Source organism: Dipodomys merriami, unplaced genomic scaffold (genome assembly GCF_024711535.1).
Source record: "Dipodomys merriami isolate MVZ:Mamm:240054 unplaced genomic scaffold, mDipMer1.0.p SCAF_1, whole genome shotgun sequence".
Lineage (NCBI taxonomy): Eukaryota > Metazoa > Chordata > Mammalia > Rodentia > Heteromyidae > Dipodomys > Dipodomys merriami.
The window spans coordinates 41,676,688-41,700,989 of NW_027202270.1; the positions used below are offsets into that span (position 1 = coordinate 41,676,688).

Sequence of the window (24,302 nt, forward strand, 5' to 3'; positions counted from 1 at the left end):
AATCTCTAGAAGTTTTCATTCTTTTTATTTATTTAAAAAATTTTTTATTGTGAAAATACCGTACAGAGGGGTTACAATTACATAGGCAAGATAATGAGTACATTTCTTATCAAGCATTATTACCTCCTCCTTTATTTCCCCTTCCCATTCCTTCCCATCCCCCCCACCCAATCCTCCCCCCTCCACCAAAGTTGTAAAGTTGAACTTTTCATTCTTGTGTGACCAAAACTCTAGACCTTTTGAACAGCTCCTACTTTCTAGAAGCCACAATACACCTTCTGTTTTCATGGTTCTTACTATTCTAGATATCTCAAATGATGAACATTATATAGTTTTGTTTTCTTATAGTTGTATATTTCACTTAACATATTTTCCTTAAAGTTCCCATGATATTGCATGTGACAGAATTTCCTGTGTACAAGGTGAATATTAAACTATTGTTTGTGTGTATTGTGTTTTCTTTTAAAGTTTAATTTAGTTATCTGTAAGTAGTTGTACAAAGGTCAGTTTATGAGTACAATGCATCTTGACCAGTACATCATTCCCATTATTTTCTCTCATCTGTTCCATCCTTACCCCTCCTCAGTTTACTTGGTTCTGTTTTCCCATATGTACATTTAATATCATAACAATATTCATCCACCCTCTCTCTCTTCACTCATCTAGCTCCCCTCTCTTTAAGCACCTGCCCTCTATCCAAAACATGTTTCACTTTTCTATATACTAGATTGTCTCTATCCACTCACCCATCACATCACATGTGATGCAAACAGTTCTACAGTTGACATGAGCATGCAGATAATTGTGGGATTATGCATATATGTATGTGTATATGTGCAGAAGTCATTGTTGGGTCACAGTAACATTTATCATCCTGCCAGCACTTGTTTTCTGTCTCTTGTGCGTGTGTGTGTGGTAGTCATCTTAATGAGTATGAAAATGACATCTTTTTGGGAGGTATGGCGGTCCTGGGGCTTGTATTTAGGGTCTGGACACTGTCTCTGAGCTTTTTAGCTCAAAGTTAGTTTCTACCACTTGAGCCACAGCTCCCTCCACTTCTAGCTTTTTGGTAGTTAATTGAAGATAAGAGTCTCATGCACTTCCCTGTCAGGCTGACTTCAAACCAAGATCCTCAGGTCTCATCCTACTGAATAGCTTGGACTACAGGTATGAGCTGCCTGACTCTATTTGTTTGATGCTGCATTAAGTGGGATTTTTTTTGTTTTTATTCAGATAGTTCATTGTTTTTTGTTTTTTTTTTGGGGGGGCGGTCCGGTTGTGGGGCCTGAACTCTGGGCCTGGGCGCTATCCCTCAGCTCTTCAGCTCAAGGCTAGCGCTCTACCACTTGAGCCACAGCGCCACTTCCGGCTTTTTTCTTTTTGCTTATGTGGTGCTGAGGAATCGAACCCAGGGCCTCATGCATGCAAGGCAAGCGCTCTACCACTGAGCCACCTTCCCAGCCCCTAGTTCATTGTTAATATTTATAAATACAACATTCTTTTAAGTGTTAAATTTGTATTCTACAATATTTGGTAGACTTTCTAGAGTTTACTACTTACAAAATCATGTCCTCTCTGAACAGAAGTAAGTTTATTCTTCTTTTCCAGTTGGATGCCTTGTTTTTTTTTTTTTTCCATGCCTAATTGCTTTGGAAAGGATTGCCAGTACTGTGTTGAATTGAACTGGTTGGAGTAGCCATTCTTGCCTTGTTTCTGGTCCTAGAGAAAAAGCTTTCTGTTTTTTTCACAATTGATTGTTAGGCTTTCTATCTATGACCTTTATTATGCTGAGGTGATTTTCTTCTGTTTCTCATTTGTTGAGTGTTTTTTTTTCATGAAAGAGTATTGAATTTTATCAAATACATTTTCTGCTTCAGTTGAGGCAATCATGTGATTTTTGTTCTTCATTCACTGTGGTTACATACTTACTGACTTTAGTTTGTTTGTTTTTTTAATCCTTGTATCCCAGATATTAATTCTCCTTGGTCATGGTGTATAATCCTTTAAAAGTGCTGTTGAATTTCATTTGCTAGTATTTTGTTGACTCTCATATCGATATTTGTCGTAGATAATAGCATGTAGTTTTGTGTGTGTGTGTGTCTGTGTCTGTGTCTGATTTTGGTATCGGATAATGCATTCCCATACAAGTATTTTGTGATTTTCCATTAATAGTAAACAGATAAGTTTTTGAATAGAACAGGGGACAATTAGACAGATTGCAAAAGGACATAAGGAAACTTTTGGAGCTTTTTAAAATGTTCTGAATCTTGAACATGATAGTCATCTCTATCAAAGCTTAATGAACTCTGTACTTTCATTGAGTATGTGTATTTCATATAAATAATGCATTTTCAGAAAAAATATAGTAATTTTGTTAATAATTTAACAAAATTGTTAATGAATATTGCGTATATATTTGACCAAATTAGCTCTGTCTGCTCATCTTCAATAGTATTCTTATTTATCTGGAAGTCAAAACACTGGTAACATCAGAGTCCATGTGTTTGTTGCAAAGGCGTATTTCATAATGTCCATTAGAGGCTATTACATTAATAATTTCTTTTGTCATTTTTTCCTCTACCCTATACTGGATAAAATGTAGACAATTAGAAGATGAACATAGTTGATAACTTACGAAGAAGCTTTTAAAAACTAGATTCACTAAGTAAATGTTAAGTGGGTAGCAGGAGAAAGGTAGCTCAACACACTACAGTAGCCTCTGGGACATTTCTGTATACCACATTAAATAATGTATTAATGAACTTAGCTCATAAAAAATATTAAATTGCCTTGTGTCAGTGGTTCAAGCTTATAATCCTGGTTACTCAGGGGACTGAGATCTGAGGATCTTAGTTTGAAGCCAGCCTGGACAGGAAAGTTTGTGAGACTGTATCTTTAATTAACCACCAAAAAGTCAGAAGTGGAGCTGTGACTCGAGTGGTAGCACACTACTCTTGAGTACAAAAGCTCAGGAACAGTACTGAGGCCCTGAGTTCAAGCCCCAGGACTGGCAAAAACAAAAACAAACAACAAAAAAACCAAATTATATATGTGATACTTAGAGCATATAATTTATATAGAAATAAATAAACAAAAGCATTATGTTGTATAGAGGAATTAAACAGGAATCTGAAAATGATATAAATATATGTTTGTACAACACTCCTACTCATATGTATAGAATTCTTCAACTACTCAGACATGTAATTCTGTGCCTTTTTAGAATTTCTATTGTATTAAGAATTTTTTTTTACTAAAGGAATACACAAATAAGATTTTAATAACACAAATCATTTCTCTATATATTCTTTTTTTTGGTGGGGGAGCTTGAACTCTAGACCTGGGTGCTGTCCCTGAGCTCTTCAGCTCAAGGCGAGCACTCTACCACTTGAACCACAGCACCACTTCCAATTTTTTGGTGGTTAATTGGAGATAGTTTCACAGACTTTCCTGCCTGGGCTGGCTTTGAACCACAACCCTCAGACTCATCCTCCTGAATAACTGGGATTACCAGCATGGGTCACTAGTGTCTGGCCTATATATAGTCTTGTTAAAAGGTTAGGATATGTGTGTAAATTTTCCTATTAATAAGTGTAAAAATTTAGTGGCCAGACACAAATATTTAATATGGTTTCTCTGGTTTATCCTTAAAATGAAAAATAGTAGCCCAAGTCATTTTAATTTGTAAAGTTTAGTTTTTAAAAAGTTGGTCATCATTTAGCCCCTGTGTCACTATGGAAAGCAGTTTTAGTTTAAAGGGATAAGCACCAAAAGCATTGGAGAATTGTAAATGACAAACACTCCACTGAAGTAGCATGTTTAGAATTATGTCTGGGGGGGGGGAGCGGGGAGGATTGGGTGGGAGGGTGGGGGGAGGATGGGAAGGGATGGGAAGGGGAAACAAAGGAGGAGGCTAAGATGCTTGATAAGAAATGTACTCATTATCTTGCCCATGTAATTGTAACCCCTCTGTACAGTATTTTCACAATAAAATATATATATATATATATAAATAAATAGAATTATGTCTAGTACAACTATAGGAGTCTGGTTATATTTTGACGGTTCTGTGTGACTCCTGCATACTTTGTATTAGCTGGCCACCTCAGTGCAAAGACTCAATGAAACTCTACCACACAGATTCAGCTGTCATAGACAGTGTAACATGCCCAGTACTATGTTGGTTCTGGTGCTTTAAAGGTAGGTAAAACTAAGAGCTGATTTGCAAGGACTCAGAGTTTGTTAAAGTGTTGAAACCTTATTGAGGTAGAAGTGAACCATTAATTTTCAGAAAAGACAAAGAAATTTAATAAGACTCTTACAGATATATGATATTAACTATCACAGTAAATGTACTAGAGTATTTCTGTTTTACTGGCAATTTATATGGCTTGCAAGCTTAGTTATTTGTGAAGATAATTGCTATATATATCTGTATACATCTTATAGCTATTTAGATAGAGGTATAAACAAGCAGCCAAAGGCAGTCATATATATATATATATATATATATATGTATGTATGTATGTGTGTATGCTTGTGTATGTGTGCGCTTGTTGGGCATGCATATATTTGATTTTACTATGAAATATAAAATCCCTTTGTTAAACAGTATGCCTGTTGCTGCAATTGTAGCACATCTGTGTCCGTGCTAGTACTTAGATTTCAGACTTAATTAAGTTTTGTCAATCTGAAGATTATTAGCAAAGATTTTAATTTTATTTATTTATTTTTGTTAGTCGTGGGGCTTGAACTCAGGGCCTGGGCACTGTTCCTGAGCTCTTTTGCTCAAAGCTAGTACTCTACCATTTTGAGCCACAGCACCACTTCTAGTGTTCTGGTGGTTACTTGGAGATAAGAGTGTCATGGACTTTGCTGCCTTGGCTGGCTTTGGCCTTTGATTCTCAGATGTCAGCCTCCTAAGTAGCTAGGATTACAGGTGTCTGTCACCAGTGCCTGGCTCTGCTTTTTGTCCTCATCTTCTCTTCCTTCTTCCCCCCTCCTCCCTCCTCCTTCCTTCTCTTCCCCCCTCCTCCTGCCTCCTCTTCTTTCTTCTTTCTTCCCCTTCCTCCTCCTCCTCCTGCTTCTCCTCCTCTTCTTTCAAGTAACTTTTCCTTCTTGGTGTGTAAATATTTTCCTTCTATTGTAAAAAAAATTTCCTTCTTTGTTTTCTCCCTCCCCCAACCAAGTACTAGGGTTTGAACTCAAGTACAATTTCAGCCCTATCTCCAGCTCTTTATGCTTTATGTTATGTTATTTTTCGGGTAAGGTCTTACATTTGCCCTGGCAAAATGAAATCACAATTCTGCTTATACCTCCTGCTGGTTGGGATTGTACTGCCATGCCCAGCTTGTCTGTTGAGGTAACATCTTGCTAACTTTTTACCTGGGCTTGTTTCAAGCCACCGTTCTCCTGATTACATGTGTAAGCTGCTGTACCTCACCTTAATTTTCCTTGAATTATTCTTTGATTTCTTTTTTCCATTTCCTGGAGTTCATTTCGATAAAATACTATTTTGTATGATCACAGCACGTAGCATTGTACCTTAGTAATTTATTTATTTATTTGTTTTAATATTTATTGTAAAGGTGTAAAGGAGTTACCGGTACATAAGTCAGATAATGAGTGCATTTCTTTTTAATAGTATCAACTCTTCCCTTGTTTTCTCCCAGTCCCCCCCCCACCACCCCAAGTTGTATAGTTCATTTTCAACATAGTATCTAGTGAGTATCACTGCTGAATTAGTTCACCCTTGGTCCCACCATTTCTGTGCTTCCCTTTACTCTCCCCAAATCAGATAAACTATACAAGACAAAAGATACAGAAATAAAAAGCAGCCAACTAAGGGGAAAATAAGGAGGAAAATCACACAAAAATAAAGTAAAAAAACTGCTTGTTTCTGTTTCTTGGAGTTCATTTCCATAAGCATCATATTGTATAATCATATGCACATAGCTATTGAGACTATTCTTTGATTTCTGTCCCTTCCATTTACTCTGTCTCACTTTTATGACATCTTAATTTTTTTTAGTTAAATTCTATTCAAGAATAGATGTGGCTCAAGTAGTTTAACAACTTGGAAAGCTCTGAGTTCAATTCCTGCAGAGATTTATTGATTGGTAGATACATAACCATTTAAAGCACATTGATTATTTTAAAATACATACTTTCATGCCTTCATGATTTGCCTTCTCCAACTTGGTTTTATTCTACTTATCATTGTGACTTTTTCAGGAAACATTTTTCTCAGATATCAGGTTATCCCTAGCTGATTGCTCATGTCAAAGCGTATTAGGCACTTGAAAGCTGACTAGTAGCTCCAAGAGCTGGTAGACACCTAACATATAGGATGATGATCTTGTCTTATTTTCAAGAGAGTTATCAGATTTCCCAAAGAAGAACCTTTTGGTCTCTTTATAAGGAAATATATGAGTTACAAAAACTTGGTACTCAAAGGAAATGGAGGCCTCAATCTTTATTTATGGGTCATTTCATTTTGCAGCTGGTACATACTTGTGTCTTCAATGCCTGTTTTTCCTCAAATTGTAATCTCTTTTCTTCTATCCAGAGAACAGAACCCAACTCTTCTTCATTGGGGGCATCCTTTAGTACTTTTGCCACTATTCTGCCACTTAAAATTATATAGTAGAACTGACAGAAGTAATAGCCGAACAAAGTTTTAGATCAAGGCAGCTGTTTAAAGTTGTATGTAACAATACTTTGTCTTCTTCAGCCTTCCTATGTAGGAAGTATCTATAATTATTTTACAGCATTCAGTGAAGTGCTTCATCACATTCTTGTTTCTGTTTGAACCTGTCTTCCAAGGGTATGCTTATGCTTACATGTGTTCATGAGAGATTTGAGATTTGAGCTTCTTTGGTGCTCATAAACAAAAAGCAAATGCATTAATAACAAATGAAATAGTTTTTGTGTTGGATGCTGGGAACATGTCTAACATTACTATTAGCTTAGTATGTTGTGTATGTTTCCTTTTCTGTTTAGTAACAGAAAACATCTGTTAGCTTGAAGATTTCCTTTGAAGAAAGACTTCTGAATACCCTTGGCTTCAATCAAAACTTAGTTCTTAGTTTTATAAAAAAGTTAAAGTACCACTTCAAGGGCTATTTGGTATACATATTTCATCATTTTGTGCTTTTAGATGGAATCTTTAAGAGTGTGATTCCTTGGTAAAATATGGAAAAGATGGCATTAGGATTGTGTTTACTTTTTTAAAGCTAGATGTTAGAATTGAAAATCTTCTAGATGCAGTTGGACACAGCATTAAATACCTTTTCAAAATATGAAAATGAAAATGTTAGAACTAGAGAAAAAGATGCTCTTTCTAGAGAGTGGTAATTATGCACAACTAGCAGTTCAGAGAATGTTATCTCTGCCATTCTTTGTTGCTTGCTTCTTTTTCCAAAGTTAAACTCTTTGTAGGTAAGAGTTTTACCAATACAGTTTCAAACCTCTTAACTAAGGAATTACTCAAGGGCAGAGACAAATAACAAATATGCAAAAAAATAGGAAAAGAATATTCTATAGGAAGGCAAGGGAAATGGTTTATCTTTAGAGTTTTTACAAGTTATTGTTGTGTAGTTTGGGGGTCAGTACTTGTCATTAGATCCATTTAGTACATATGTCCTACTTTAATACATATTATTGCCTGACTTTGCTCCCATTTGCATAATTGTTAACTGTAACTATTTAGAGCATCTTAAGAGAAAAATTCACAAAGAACTCACCAGGCCTTTTGCTGATTGTGAAATAAGAGACCTCTGTGTGATACCAAAGCCTAAGGTTTTCTGTTAAATACATAAGCTCCACTCTTGCCTGTCCCTGGCCTTATTTGAAACCACTAGCGCACTTTTGTACTTGGAGATAGCAATATCTGAGATCTTCTTAAGCAATAATTTCTTGATTTGTTGGATTTCCTTAGTTCCAAAATCACTATATCGAAATTTAACTTGTTTAAGAGCAAGATTATACATGCTTTTGCCAGGAGTTCTGGCATGTGCCTGAAAAACTACTTTCTTGGCAGAGATCAAAATGATCATAATTTGAGGTTACTTAGACAAATACTCAATGATACCCCATATCTGTAAATAAACTGGATGTGGTAGTATATACTAGTAATCTCAGCTACATGGGAAGCATAGGAAGGAGAATTGCTGTCCTAGTCCAGACAAAAATGTTAAGACCTTATCTAAAAAGTAAGTAAAGCAAAACAGTGCGGCTCATGGTAGAGTACTTCCCTCGCAAGTACAGAGCCCTAAGTTCAAACCACAGGTAGGTTGGTAAGTTGATTGGTTGGTCAGTCAGTCAGTCTGTACGTGTCTATCTGCCTATCAATCTTTCTGTCTGTATGTCTAGACACATATATTTTTGTATTCATTTAAAACAATCAATCTGAAAGTGACCTCTTTTAGAATTTGTTTCATATTTTGTATTATTTTTGTGTTAATCTGCCTCCCATTGTGGCTACTGAAGAAATAGGAACTTTCCCTTAACTTTCCCTTATGCTAATGGTGAACACGGTGTCTGAGAGTTTTGTAAAACATTATTGAATAAATTACAGTCTATTGGCAGAATCCTTTTATGAGGAAGAATTTTTTTCTCTACCCTCAGATCTGGCATCCCATTTTGGGGCTTTCTTTACATAGAATAGATCCATTGATTCCCCATCTTTCTCAGAGATCTTCTGTCTTTTTCCTCCACTTTTGACCCCACTAAGTATAACATGCCTTTCAAATCAGATCAAGTAGAGAAACCCCTGCCACTATGCTGTGCTTTATATAGCTTCCTGTAAAAGAGAGGAAGCAAAGTTAACTATGCAGTTCCCTTAGCGAAAAAAATCCAATGTAAAATCCATGCAAGTTTGTTTACTTGTCCTTTGAGGCACCATTTTAATCAAACCACATTATGAGTTATTTCAGTAATCCCATAGCCCCATAAAATTAGCAGGCTGAGAGGAGATGGGAATCATGGAAAGAACCATGATTACTTGCATTACTATATGAGAAAGGAAAAAGGACAGACTCTTTCATTCAGTGCCCTATAGCCAGAAAGCACTTCTTGGGTAGATTAGGAATAGCTCCTTGTAAAGTGCTGAAAGTCAAACCTTAGGCCGCATTCTATTTTTGTTTTCTTTTCTTTTTCCCTTTTTCTTTTCTTTTCCTTTGTTTTTTTTTTTTTGTTGTTGTTGTTCAGCGGACTGAGCACTGTCTGAGCTTTTTTCCTCTAGGCAAGCCCACTACCACTTGAGCTGCAGCTTTTGGGTGGTTAATTGGAGGTTAATAGTCTTATAAGACTTTTCTGCCCAACCTAGCTTCAGCTCTCAGCCTCCTGAGTAACTAGGATGATGAGCATGAGCTACTGGTGCCCAACTATGCCTCATTCTTTTAGTCAAACTGTGCCCATCTTATTTGAAGCTAGTTCAGCCACCTTCCTTCCCTTCATGCCCTGTGCTGCCCACACTTCCCAGATTTCAGAAGGTGTGTGACAAGTGACTCACACTATTGCCTGAATAGTCTATTTTAAGGGCCATATTCACTGTAAAAATGCAGGATAAAATCACAAACTCTAGTGGGCGTAAAAGAGGGAGGAGTCCTCTTTGAAATGTCTCTGATATAACTGAACTATAAAGGGACTTAGTGATAACTCAGGCTATGTGTGCTCCTTATTATCAGAGCTTATTAAAATTTTAAAGTAGCTTTCTATGTTTTTTTCTATTTGTAAACAGCAACTAATATATATTAGCAAAAAGAAAATAAAAACATTAAATAGGAAAACTTTAGTATTTCAAATTGCTATAGAAATTTTACTTTGCTAATTTTTTAGACAGGATAAAATTTTACTTGGACAGGTGGACCCCTTGCAACAATGAGATGTACAAGATGTTATGTCGAAAATGAACTTTTACAACTTTGGCGAGGGGTGGGGGAAGGGAAAGGATGGTAAGGGAAATAAAGGAGGAGGCAACAATGCTTGATAAGTAATGCACTCATTACCTTGCCCATGTAATTGTAACCCCTCTGTACAGTATTTTCACAATTAAAAAAAAAAGAAAAAAAATTTACTTGGGCCAGGCACTGGTGGCTCATGCTTGTAACCTAGCTACTTAGGAGGCTGAGATCTAAGAATTGCTGTTCAGAGCCAGCTGTGACAAGAAAGTCCATAAGACTTTTATCTCCAATAAACTACAAAATAAAAATAAGAAACCAAAAAACCCACAGTCGTAATGTACTTGCCTTGAGCAAGAGAAGTTCAGGGATAGTCCCTAGGCCCTGAGTTCAAGCCCTAGGACTAGCACAAAAAATTTTTTTATGTAGGAGAAATAAGTTTTTAACTTTAGAGGAACATGGAGAGCAGGAAAGTGTAGTTTAATATAGTCACTCACTTTTGTATAAATAAAACTTAAATTGAATTATAGGTTATGGATATTATAGGTATGGATATTATATTGGATACTGGATTAAAAAATTAGAAAAGTCTAAACTCTCATCATAGAAACATCTTAAGCTATTCTAAATTTTTTAAAAGGAAGTGTCTTACTCTTATTTATTTGGTATATAATCTATACTGTAATAATGTTGTGCAACAAGTTGCAGTCTCATTTAACACTTCCTTTTCCAAACAGGAATTATTTTTTTAATTTTTAGTTTATCTCTTCAATGTATTTTTGAATTCAGCTTCCTCAGGATTACCTGCAGGGTGCCATAACAGCTGCACCCTTTTCTGCCTTTGGGCATCAGTTTTTGTATTAGGACTGCCCATATATTTTGGCAGGGGCATTGCTGATAGTCATGCCAGCTTGGACCGATTGGGCTTCAAAACGCAGAATGCTGAAATTATTACAAAAGGAAGCAATCCTCTAGTTGTGAAAGCATGTTGTCAAGCATTTCTGCAGTGTCATACTTTGTGACTTATGTGCCTTCTGTATCTTGAACAGTTCTTGCTCTTACTTAACTAGCACGCAGAGGAGAATGACTGTGGGAAGGAAGTTCTTTGCCAGAGGCCAGAAATGGCAAAAGTGTGTTTCTCTGGGCACTGGTAGTTCATAACTGTAATCCTAGCTACTTATGAGGCTGAGGTTTAAGGATCATGGTTTGAAGCCAGCCAGGGAAGGAAAGTCTTTGTGAGACTCTTATCTCCAGTAAACAGACTACCAAAAGTCAGAAGTTGGAGTTGTGGCTCAAGTGGTAAGATAGTCTTGAGCAAAAGAAGCTCAGTGACAGCATCCAGGCCCTGACTTCAAGACTGGTACCAGAGAAAAAAAAAAAACAAAACCAAAACAAACAAAAAAAATACCAACAACTGTGTTTTTCTACCCTCCTGCCTGTGTGGCTCTGGTTTTGGAGCCAGCTTTAGTATACATGATTGTCAGCATCTGTCAGATGAACCTTTCATTGTAAATGGGTCTTCATCCTAAATGAATGCTACTATTTAACAACATTGAATATTTGTTTTGCTCAACTTGAAGAAAAAATGTTAATATGGAAACTTCATATACTGGAGTTGACCAACTTAATATTGAATATATGTTTTAATACAGTATGATACATATTTTCTCCTGCTTTTCTGACAGGCATTAAAGTACTTTAAAAATCAAATAAAAACAAATTTTGTTTTATTGGATCAGCATGTTTCTCACTAGTTATTTCTGTTACTGCAGATGCGTTTTTTTGTGTTCAGAAGTTTTCATTTTGCCAAGAACCCCTGTGGTTCCTGCCTACTTGGGATGCTGAGATTGGGAGGATCACAGTTTGAGGCTGGCATAAGCAGAAAAGTTTGGGAGACCCATTCTCAACAAAGACCTTGACACAGTGGAGCATACTAGCTAGATAAGATGCCTAACATAGGTTGGTTGATCCCAGATGCAAGCCTGGCCAGGAAACAAGACCCAATCTCCAAAAACAATGAGTAAAAGTCAAGGGCTGCAGGCCCTGGAGTTCAAACCCTAGTGCTGTTAACAACATAAACGAATGAATGAATGAATAAATAAATAATAGTTTTCATTATATATATTCCAGATGATTCATGGAGGTTAAACACAGCTAATTTAAACAATGAGACATACACAAAGCAAACAATGGTTTGTTTAGATTTTGAATTTTGTCAGAATTCACTTGCTTACTTTTCTTAAAAACATCTTTCCCATTTCATTGAGGCAGATTTGGAAGTCAAACCAGAAACTTCAGGCTCTACTACGATGGAAAGCACTTTGTTGGGGAGAAACGCTTTGAGTCTATCCACGATCTGGTGACTGATGGCTTGATTACTCTCTATATTGAAACCAAGGCAGCAGAATACATTGCCAAGATGACGATAAACCCAATTTATGAGCACGTAGGATACACAACCTTAAACAGAGAGCCAGCATACAAAAAACATATGGCAATCGTGAAAGAGACAAATGATGAGAGAGATGCTACAGGCCAGGATGGGGTATCTGAGAAAAGGGTAAGCTACCGTGAAACCACACTGTATCTTTTTCTGTTTGGGGTCTTCTTCAGAGAGCTATTATTACCACAGTTCATTTCTCAACACGTGCTTTAAAAAGTGAATGCTTTCTTCATAATTCGTTTTTGTAGTGCTAAGCTTTGCATACATTATTTAGTTCTTGTTTTAAAATAGGCGTGTTATTTTTTTTTTAATTCCTGCATGTCTTCCTATTTTATCAGTTTTAGTTTCAAAACTATGTTGGAAAAATGTCCCCTAGTAAAAACATTTAGGAGTTGTAGTCAGAAGCATAAATTACAGCCAAGATTAGATAGCAGGTAATATAAGAAATGGAGGGGTGACATTACTTTTTTGTTTTCCTTAAAGGTAATTTACTGTACAAGTAGTTCTAGCTTTGTTTTGTTTGTTTGTTTGTTTGTTTTGGGGGGGGTTGTGGGAGATTGAACTCAGTGCCTGGATAATGTCCCTGTGCCTCTTTGTGATCAAGGTTAGCACTCTACCACCAGAGCCACAGTGCTACTTCAGGTTTTTGAATGGTTATTTGGAGATCAAAGTCTCACGGGGACTTCTCTGCCTGGCCTGGCTTATAACCAGAATCCTCAGATCTCAGCCTCCTGTGTAGCTAGGTGTGAGCCACCAGTACCTGGCTGTAGTTATGTTATTTAGAAAGTTTATTTTTAGTGCATATGACTTAATTTCGTCTGTTAACTATTAACTATTTTGGGAAATCTATCTCCAGGATAGAGGAGGAGTTCTATAAAGAAGTAATTTGATCAAAAAGTCTTTTAAGTTTTAGTTTAAGGTTTTAGTTGTCATGTTTTAATTAAAATGTCTTTCAAATGAACAAGTTTGGCATTAAGAATATTTTACCTTGAAATTTTCCTTACTTTCCTTAGATCCCTTTTTCCCCCAGAGAGTAAGAAAACTTTCTTATGTTTCATGTTGTGTGAAATTTACATGAGTTTTGTGTGTTCTAATTAGAATTTTATGAATTTGCTTGTTATTTTAAAAATTTTGGTCACTAGATGAAGTGTAATAGAGTTGAAGTTTGGATTCTGTCACCAAATAGATTTGTTTGCAAGTTAATTTGTTTGTTTTGATCATGTTACTTGTAAAGTTGAAGTAACCAGTTGTGAGGATTGATTGTCTGTATAAAACACTTGGAGTGCTTGGCCCTCAGTATGAGTGTCATGATTATCATCACGGCCACATTACCTCAAGGCAGCTTCCTCAGATACTCACAGTTACGGAATTTAGAATGTTTATTGTCCCACCCAAATTCTAGTTTCTGGCAGATCATACTTAGATTAGTGTATTTTATGGTTACAGAGAAGCCAAATGTTTTAAATTATAGACTATAGGAAATTTGTTTAAAAATTGTTTTCATATACTTACATTGGTTAGGAGCCACAAATCTTGGAAGTAGCCTGAATTTAAAATGGCAAATGCATGTTATGTTCAGTAGTGTTGTTTGCACTATCTCATTCCCATTTTCTCACTGATGCTTGATCTTTCTACCCAAAGCATTTTTTTGGGGGGGGGGCGTCTGGTAGTGGGGCCTGAACTCTGGGCCTGGGCACTGTCCCTCAGTTCTTAACTCAAGGCTAGCGCTCTACCACTTGAGCCACAGCACCACTTCCGGCTTTTTTCTTTTTGCTTATGTGGTGCTGAGGAATGGAACCCAGAGCCTCATGCATGCAAGGCAAGTGCTCTACCACTGAGCCACCTTCCCAGCCCCAAAGCATTTTTTAATGCTTGTACTTTTAATATATTCTATACTCATGTGTTATAATATTTGATGCCAACATTAACAAAATAAGTCTTTCAAAGTTGATCACCTAATGATAATCTGTATGAGCTAGACATTTAGTTATATAATATTAAGTGAGTTATTTAACTTAACAGAACCTTGCTTTCCTTCCTCCAGAGTAGAACTGATACAAAGGCAGAAGACTGACTAGATAACTCCTAGAGGACCCCTTTCAAGCTGGGAGACATGATTGCTTTTGTATTCTGGCAACATTATATTACATTCCCTGGATTGTCGTGTACTAAGGGCCAGTGATAACTACAATGAAATTGGCACTGGGAAGTATACTTCTCCAGCAATACATTATTAAGGATCATATTTTCAACTTTTTAAGAAACTGCATGCATCTTAAATCTAGTTGGCTTAAAAATCTCACTCAAAAATAGATTTATTTTATTTACAGGTGTCATCCAACAGGACAGGGATGATGACCTGTTCAACAGCTTGAAACATTGATTCCCTGTCACAGTGGATGACATTTGTAAGTAAAGACAATCATATTTAATTGATGTAAAATATTTATTAACACAAGAATGGTTTAATAATACTTTAAATGGATCCTTAATAGCTAAAGTGCCTCTTGTCTATGTTGCCTTTACTTCAGAGGCAAAAAATATTGGCCTTATATGAGTTAGTACACTGTCTTAGAGAAGATGCTTATATTGTAATGAAGAGGTAGGTGCTTGTACTGCTAGAAGAATGGATTTTAAGTGTCCTGTTGGGTCAGCTGCTTTGTTCCTTTGAGATTATATTTCTGTGCCATTACTAGAACAACATTGGACTATATGATCTCTAAGATGTGGTTCTTATAGTCTGTGATCCTTTAAGAAATATGTTAAAGGAATGAATACTCTAGTAGAGCCCTGAAAGTAAGATGTTTTTTAGTTTATTGTCAAACTAGTTTTATCAGCTAGTCTGTCTGGACTCAAGTTTCTTCATAGGAGCTCAGGGGTTTTCTGCAGAACATGACTCACACATACTTACCTCAGAAAAACAATCAGCACTCTGATAGGTTGGATAATTTTATTTTTATTTTTATTTTTTGTCGGTCATGGGGCCTGAACTCCGGGCCTAAGTGCTGCCTCTTAGCTCTGTCAGCTCAAGGCTAGTGCTGTCCACTTGAGCCACTGCACCACTTCCAGCCTTTTCTGCTTATGTGGTGCTGAGGAATCAAACCCAGGGCCTCATGCATGCAAGGCAAGCACTCTACCATTGAGCCACCTTCCCAGCCCCAGGATGGATAAATTTTAAAAGCCTATTTCTTTTAGGGGCACAGTACTGAAGTCTGAACTCAGGGCCTTCCACTTGCGAGGCAAGCATTGTAACACTTGAATCACACATCCTGACATATGTCCCTTTTTTGCTTTAGTTTTTTTTTTTAATAATGTCTAGCTTTTTTTTTTTTAGTTTTAGTTTTCTTTTTTAATACTGTCTGGCTTTTTTTTTTTCCCCTGAGGCCAGCCTGAGACCTCTAAACTACACTTCTTACACAGCGTGGATCACAAGGATGAGCTTACCATGCCCTGCCCTAAAAGCTTGCTCTTTTTCTATAGGCCTTTACTAATGACCTAATGTGACCATGATTCTCCAGTAGGACTCCCAGACTTATTTGAATCACCCTGCTGAGAACATTTTTGGAAAACTGTTTCATGAACACTACTCTGGAAATTTTTGTATAAGGTAATCTCTTAAGGTCTTTGTTTCATAATTGACAAAGACTTTTACATGTGTGTGTTTTTGTAAGTTGTGCATCTTAAATTTTTGTGAGTGGTCCATTAGGTGATTTCGTTGCCATAAAGCTTTTTTTTTTTGGCCACAAATTGTGTAACTGTGAGTTCCTTGTCCCTGGGAAATCTGATGGCCTGTTACAAGGGAAAACAATTTCTTTTCAAGTGATAGCTATACCATTTTTCTTGTTTACTGTTTGTTTACTAAACTTGACCTATCAGCTGGAAATTTTACAACTCTTAAAACATTGTGATTGGGAGGCAGACAATGTGAGGATCACAGTTTGATGCCAGCCCAGGCATGAACTTCAGATCCATTTCTCAATCATTAGGTAGATGCAGTAGTATGTATCTATTATCCTACCTACGTGGAATTTGTAACTACATGAATTGTGATCCAAACCAGCCAAGCATACACCAAAGAATCTACTTTTTGGCTTGAAGTAGGATGCCTGCCTAGCAAGCACAAGGTCCCATATTTAACCTCCAGAACCATAGAGGAGGAAAAAAAATCTATTAAAGCATTGTGATGCAGTTAATTGTGAAATTGCAGCATGTTGAGAAGCCAGACTTCCTTTTTGTCTAAAATGACTTAACTTAGAAGTCCAGACTAGCCAAGAGCCCAGCTTTATTAGTTCTTTTATTTATCTTGGAACTAGATTGGAATATCTTCTTGTTCCAAGTAGTGAATATACTAAGTTTATCTCAAAAGATACTGAACCAGTAGTTCTAATGATAATTTCATACTTCCTGATCATATAATTTTAAATCTCCCACCAGAATATGCTTGTCTAAAATGGCATAACTTAGCAGTCCAGACTGGCCAATAGCCCAGCTTTATTAGTTCTTTTTATTTATCTTGGAACTGGATTTAAATAGTAAATATAATAAGTTTACCTCAAAAAATATGGAACCAGTAGTTTTAATAATAATTTCATACTTACTTATTGTATAATTTTAAATCTCCCAAAAATATGCTGTGGAAAATGTCTTATATAACTGTGAACAATGGATACTGTCAAATCAAATATATAATTTGCATTTTATAAACAATACTGTGAGCTAGGAATGTGATTCTAGGCAGAGTGTCTTTCTCTTTGGATTAGTCATCTGAACTTAACCATCTCACTTGTAAAGATGCCTAGGAGGCAAGGGTGTGCAAAATGAGTGTTTTGATTTTATGGACCTTTAACAAGCTAAATAACATGTACATGTATAAAACATTTTTTTCTGTAAGTTTGTAGTGAATGTAATGTTTGGCATGTTTCTATAATTTATTTTTAAGGAATTTGTTTTACATTTAAATTCACATTTTGGAAGACTTCTTTGGAATCTTTAGCCTACATACATATTGAACTTTGCAGTTGAAATGTAATTGAAGCCTACCATACATTGCCACAATGACTGGAATTCTTTGGATATCTCTATAAAATGGAACAACAAAATGGGCATGAGCAATCTGGTATGTTATTAGCTTAGTCTCTAACAAAGCAGCTGTTCTTAAAGTTTTCACTTTGTTTTAAAATACATAGCACCTAATCCATCTCTACATTATCTTGATTGAGAAAGGAAGGCATGAAGCAGTGTGTCCTTACTATGCTCATGATTTTGAACCTTCACCCTCTTTTGGATCTCTTTTTTGGACCTTCTTTGTTTCTGCTCCAGCTCTTCATTTTCTTTCTGCCTTTATGCAAGGCTCTACTGTACCTTAGTAAAGATTGGGATCCGAAGACAAATAGGCCCTTCAAGAACTTTGAAATGTGCTTAGACTCACTGATTTGTGTATAAAAGCCAGTTTAGTAAATTATGAGTAAGACTGCAACTTGTGGATAGTACTTGTAATAGCGTGTTTAATATCTGTAAATGTCCTGCTGAGGAAATCAGAGGTTGGTTTTTTTGATGACTACATAGTTACTATTTACCAGTTATATGAATTTGAACAAGCTCTTACCTTCCTATTCTTAGTTTGCTCCAATATCTGATAAGGAGCATATGGATGCCATTGAGCTTGAATGACACTCTTTAATGTGATCTCCCTTGATGCTACATGAAGCAATATTGGTATGTTAGATCAGAGAAACCATAAACCAGATGTCCATTTATTAGTCCAAGTACTATCTAAAACTAGCAGGTTCTGTTTTCTCCCTTTTTTTTTTAGTATATATTATTTATTGTAAAGATACTGTACAGAGGGGTTACAGTTACATGAGAAGGTAATGAGTACATTTCCTATCGAGCATTATTATGTCCTCCTGTGTTTTTCCCCTGCCATCCCTTCCTGCCCCACCTTCCCAACTCCTCCCCCCACCTCCCATCCCCAAGTTGTAAAGTTTGTTTTCAACGTAGTGACTTTCGTCCTGGGGCTTGAACTCAGGGCCTGGGCCCTGTCCCTGAGCTGTTTTTACTCAAGGCTAGTACGCTACCACTTGAGCCACTTCCGGCTTTTTCTGAGTAGGTTATTGGAGATGATGGTATCATAGACTTTCCTGCCCAGGCTGGCTTTCAATCGAGATTCTCCGATCTCAACCTCCTAAGTAGCTAGGATCACAGGTGTAAGTCACCAGTGTCCAGCTGTTTAAAATGTTTTGATAGCTGGGCACTGGTGGCTTACACCTGTAATCCTGGCTGCTCAGGAGTGTGAGATCTGAGAATCAAGATTTGAAGCCAGTCCAGGCAGAAAAGTCTGTGAGACACTTTTCTCTAGTTAATCATCAGGAAGCCAGTAGTATAGCTGTAGCTCAAGGAGTAGGGGGCTAGCCTTGAGCTTTTAAAATAGCTCAGGGACAATGCTCAAGCCCTGAGTTCAAGCCTCAGTATTGGCACACACACCAAAAAGAAGAAAAAAGAAAAAGAAGGTATTTTTTTATTCTTTTCCATTTACAAGAAAATAGCAAAAGTCTCCTAACTGTTTCATTATGAAAGTAAAGTTTCTCTTTTAGATAATATAGTGATAATTCTACCTTAATCAGGAAACATGTCTTTGCCTACCACCTCTTTATAAACAGGATAAAATATAGTATTTTCTGTGATACTTGTATTTTAGTATGAAGTTGTTTTAACTCTTTCCCTCGACTGTAAGGCATAAAGTCTGCTTCTTTTCTTGTCAATAACTTTTATTGAACTGTGCTTTATGTTCAGACCAATATTTCTTAACTCTTAACTAGTTCAAGGATCTCCTTTTGCTTTCGTATCTTCATACTTCATTTTAAAATGGTTTTATGAGGCATTTATGTAAGTAATTTCTTCATGTTATTCAGAAGTTATCTTGGATATTATACAAATTATGAACAAATGTTATTCAGAAGTTATCCTGAACTTTATACAAATTATGAACAAGTCAGAAAGATTATTCCTATTTCTCCCTCAGTTCTCATGAACTAACTCATCTTTCAAAATGCATTTAATTCAGGATTTATTATATGTCTCCTATTTACAAACAAATGCCCTACATTCTAGAAGGGATAAAAACTATATACAATGTAAGCCTGTCTCAAAGACTTTACATTTTAATATTTCATTAGTTCTATTTAATGAACACTTCATGTCTTGAGAACAGAAAGTAACCTTTTATATAGAGAATTATAAAAAGTTCAATAAATATTAAGTTGGATTCACTTTTGTCTGAATTTGCTGCTATAATATTCCAGCAGATCACAGGAAACACCTTTGTGAACAAGAAATCTGATTTTTCTGAATAATAGATCATAATAAATGATTATGGAATGAGGGTATCCCACCCCGTTTCAAGGGTTTAGCACCTCAGTATTCTTTCACTTCTGTTTTAGCTACATAAATAGTGTTGACTTACTTACAAATAAATAAATACATAGATTTTTCTGAGTTCAGCCAAATCTAAGGCTATCATAGAAATCCTTGCTAAGATTTAGAACAAAATCTGTAATTTAGGGCTGGGAAGGTGGCTCAGTGGTAGAGTGCTTGCCTTGTATGCATGAGGCCCTGGGTTCAATTCCTCAGCACCACATAAGCAAAAAGCCGGAAATGGTGCTGTGGCTCAAATGGTAGAGCGCTAGCCTTGAGCTGAAGAGCTGAGGGACAGCACCCAGGCCCAGAGTTCAGGTCCCACGATCGGACCTCTCCCCACTCCCCCCCCCAAAAAAAAGAACAAAATCTGTAATTTATAATTTGACTTAATATTCTTTTCCCCTTTATGAACTAGAATCATTAGAATGAGCATTAAAGGCAGGGAAGGTCATTCCTCATTCCAAATAAAGCATCTGAGGGTCAAAAAATTTATCTGTGTTACAAAATAATTTGTGGGGGTATGAGCTAATGCACCTCTTTAGAGGTGTGTCTAAAGAAGCCAAGATGACAAAGGATGCTTCACCAAGTTCATAGCTACTACTCATATGTTAGAAATATCTAGACTTCACTGTAGAATTCCATGCTGTAATTATTAAAACCCCAAGAGGGCCTAGGATATTTTACATGTGAGTCTCATCTGTCCTTCCATCTTATCACCTACAGAAAAGATTAGTTATTGAAAGGCTCTAAGGAAAACCAGATGGAAAGAGGAAGATGGAAGATAAACACATCAGTTCCTCAGCTCCAAAGAACCAGGCCAAATTCAGAACAGAAAACCAAGTCGTAATTTTCTAAGCCAGCTGTAGTTTGGGGAAATTTTCTGTATCAGAGCCAATGAACAAATAAAATTAATCTTTAATTACTGACTTGAAGATTGGAAAAGAAGCTATTAGAAATTGCTGTTTCAGAGTCATTTTGGTAGAAGAAATATCAATAGTGGCAAAACTGACTTTACTTGTCTTTTTCAGATCAAAATCTTCTCTTCTGGCTTTTAGGGGTAGAACACTGTTTTATGATACAAAGCAAGATGAAACAGTTGAGCTTAATTTGGCTTTGTCTTGTTGCTCATGCATGATAGACAATTTTGAAAGAATAGCTCTGTGTAATAAATCCCTACAATAGTCCCCAATTCAATTATTTGGACTGTAATCTAATCTCCTTTTTTCTTTATCATATTACCCTTTTTTATTTGGACTCATTCATTTTTACTCCTAATATAAGGACTATAGAGTGACCGGACAATTGTAACCAAGCCATGGAGCTTTTATTTACACAAGTGATGGAAATTTGCTTTTTTTATGTGGCCTCACAAATTCATTCTGTTAGGACCTCTTTCAAGTTATTAGAACTGGTCAGAAATGCTGAAACTTGAAACATTATATTGCAGTAATTTGATTTTTTTTTTCTATTCCTAGGCTTGAACTCAGGGTTTGGGAATTGACCTCTTTGTGTTCAAGTCTACCACTCTACTACTTGAGCCCCAGTGCCACTTCCAGCTTTTTCTGAGTAGTTTATTAGAGTCAGAGTCTAATGGACTTTCCTCCCCCGGCTGGCTTCAAACTGTGAGCCTCAGATCTTAGCCTCCTGAATGGTTAGGATTATAGGCATGAGCTACTGGTGCCCAGCTTTTTTTTGTGTGTGTGTGTGTGTGTGTGTGTGTGTGTGTGTGTGTGTGTGTGTGTGTGTGTGTGTGTGTGTGTGTGTGTGTGTGTGTGTGTGTGTGTGTGTGTGTGTGTGTGTGTGTGTGTGTGCACGTGCGTGTGTGCGCGCGCGTGCGTGTGTGTGCGTGTGTATGTCTTTCTTTTATATGTGTACTCTGCTTTCTGTTGATCCACAATGTTGGACTCATCCAACCACTCAACAGTAGTTTTTATTAAATCCATCTCTATCATTTTTCCTTGTCTTTATTCCCTAAATAACACAGCCTAACAGCTATTTACATAAAATTTACATTGCATATGTGTTATAAGTAATCTCTTAAGCTGGAAGTTGTGTACATTCAAAAAGTACATGTACGCATGTACAAATAGATACTATTTTAGGTAAGGGACTTGAGCATCTATGGATTTTTAATATTCATAGGGAGCATAGAACCAGTCCCCCAGCCATATCAAGGGACAGCTATACTATTACACCATTTTTACTGTGGTTTGTCAATTACTTGACTGAAAAAGCCCAACTTCCTTAGTTTCTAAAACCATTCACTATAAATAAACCATTCACTAAATGCTGTAGGTTTGATGATGACCCACTTTAATTAAATTTACATCTCATCCAACTTAAGTATTTTCTTGATAATTTCTAAGTTATTGTAACTTATTTGCCAACAATCTTTGATAAAAAGTTCACCTCCAGGATGTGGACTGAAAGGAACCTTACTTCATTGTTGGTGGGAATGTAAACTTGTTCAACCACTTTGGAAAGCAGTATGGAGGTTCCTCAAAAGACTTCACATAGATCTCCCCTATGATCCAGCAATCCCACTTTTGGGCATTTACCCAAATGTTTACAAACAAGACCACACTAAAGCTACCAGCACAACTATGTTTATTGCAGCATTATTTACCATAGCTAAGATATGGAACCAACCCAGATGCCCCTCAGTAGATGAATGGATCAAGAAAATGTGGTATATATACACAATGGAATTCTATGCCTCCATCAGAAAGAATGACATTTCCCCATTTGTTAGGAAATGGAAAGGTTTGGAAAAAATTATATTAAGTGAAGTAAGCCAGGCCCAAAGAAGCATAGGTCCCATGGTTTCCCTTATTTGCAATATCTAGTATAGGTATGAGTCAAGCGGAAAAGGCCAGATAATGTGATGTTAGGAAAATGAAACCTTAAATATGTATTTTAATGTTTTCGTTTCTTTCATGCATGTGTTTCTAATGCATTTATAAGATTATTTCTTTGTTGCTTTGTATGTCCCTCCCCCACAGTGTAACCCCCGCTTTCACTATATTTGATGTTAGTATAACATGTGGAGGAGATGGGGACAAACAAGTCGTTTAAGGATTCAGGTGGACCTGTTGCAACAATGAGAAGTACAAAATGTCATGTCAAAACCAGCTTTACAATTTCGGTGTGGGGGGGGAGGGGGGTATAATTGGGTGGGGGGAGGGGGGTAAAATTGGGTGGGGGGAGGGGGGAGGCGGGGAAGGGAAGTGAAGGGTAAACAAAGGAGGAGGCTGCAATGCTTGGTAAGAAATGTATGCATTATCCTGCCCATGTAATTGTTGCCCCTCTGTACAGTATGTTCTCAAATAAAATAAAATACAAAAAAAAAAAAAAAAAAAAGTTCACCTCCAGTACACTTCTGCTCCCAAACCAGAGGCCTTTATATAAACTGCAGACTGTTTAGCACCTTCTTAAGAGATTTGCACCTTCCTTCCTTTCATCCACTCTGCGGAAAGGGATCCTTGCTCTGGCTGTAGCTTGCTTATTACCTTTAGAATGGCTTTGGGCTGCTACCCAGATTCTTAATAAGTTCTCTTTTTCTTCCTAACAGTGAAACTTTACAAATAATCATATATCCTCATCTTTCTTAAGAATTTCTCAAATGCGATCTTTTATTGATATATAAATTATATATAGTAAAGTGCACACATGAACAGTTTGAAGAGTTTTAACGTGTTTATAGCCATGTAACCACCACTCCAATCAAAATGTACAGCATTTCATTACTCCAGAAAGTTGCCTCTTTGTTGAAAATCCCCTACCCACTTACCTTAGCCTCACATAACCAGTGATGGGATTTCTATTGGGACTTTTATTTTTAAATGTTGATGTGACACTTTATTATCACATTTATTGCATTTGTTTTTTATTATAAACATCTGGTATCAGATTGTATATCAGATTTTAGCATGTAAAATTTCTCAGATCATTTAGGGATATAGAAACTACAAAGGAACATGAGGTGTTTAGCAGTGGTTTTTTAGGGATGGTAGCTTGTTTAAGGTTTCTGTCTTAAGGACTCTTAAGCTAAAAGTAAATTGAAGTAGATGGTGAGGAAGTACTCCTCATGGGGAGGAAGAACCTCTGCTCTTCTGGGATCTTGGACTGAGCCTGAAGCACTTAGGCAGAAATTAGCCAGCAATCTTTTATTTGCTGATACTGCCCTTGTCCAGCCTCAGCTGTTAACGTGGTCAGTTGAGGGGAATGTAGAGGGTCTGCAGCTGTTAAGTGTGAACTACAGCGGTGGTACCAGGCATCACAGTGAAAATTCCATTTCTGCTTTTTTCCCAATCTCAAAGTCTCATTTCTTTCCTAGGAACAACATCAGTAAGAACTACTATATAAAGAAGGACACCCGTGCCACAGTGTGAATTACACGTAAATGTGCAAACCTGACAGTAATTCAAATAAGCATATTAAACAGCAGTATATTTCACAGAATGAGATATCAGAATTTCAAACTTTTGTAATTGAACCCTATAAAATTATTAATATTACCTATGTACTAATGAAATTATTGG

At 36.6% G+C, this 24,302-nt stretch overlaps 1 protein-coding gene across 3 annotated transcripts in view; it reads left to right on the forward strand.

Moving 5' to 3' along the window:
• The window catches only part of Chn1 (chimerin 1), a 161,508-nt gene that overhangs the window by 79,628 nt on the left and 57,578 nt on the right, over window positions 1-24,302 (forward strand). For all 3 annotated transcript variants that reach the window (XM_070020603.1, XM_070020593.1, XM_070020614.1), the window contains one exon: window positions 12,174-12,462. In XM_070020603.1, the coding sequence (XP_069876704.1) occupies window positions 12,174-12,462 (289 nt within the window). The remainder of the gene's footprint in view (window positions 1-12,173; window positions 12,463-24,302) is intronic.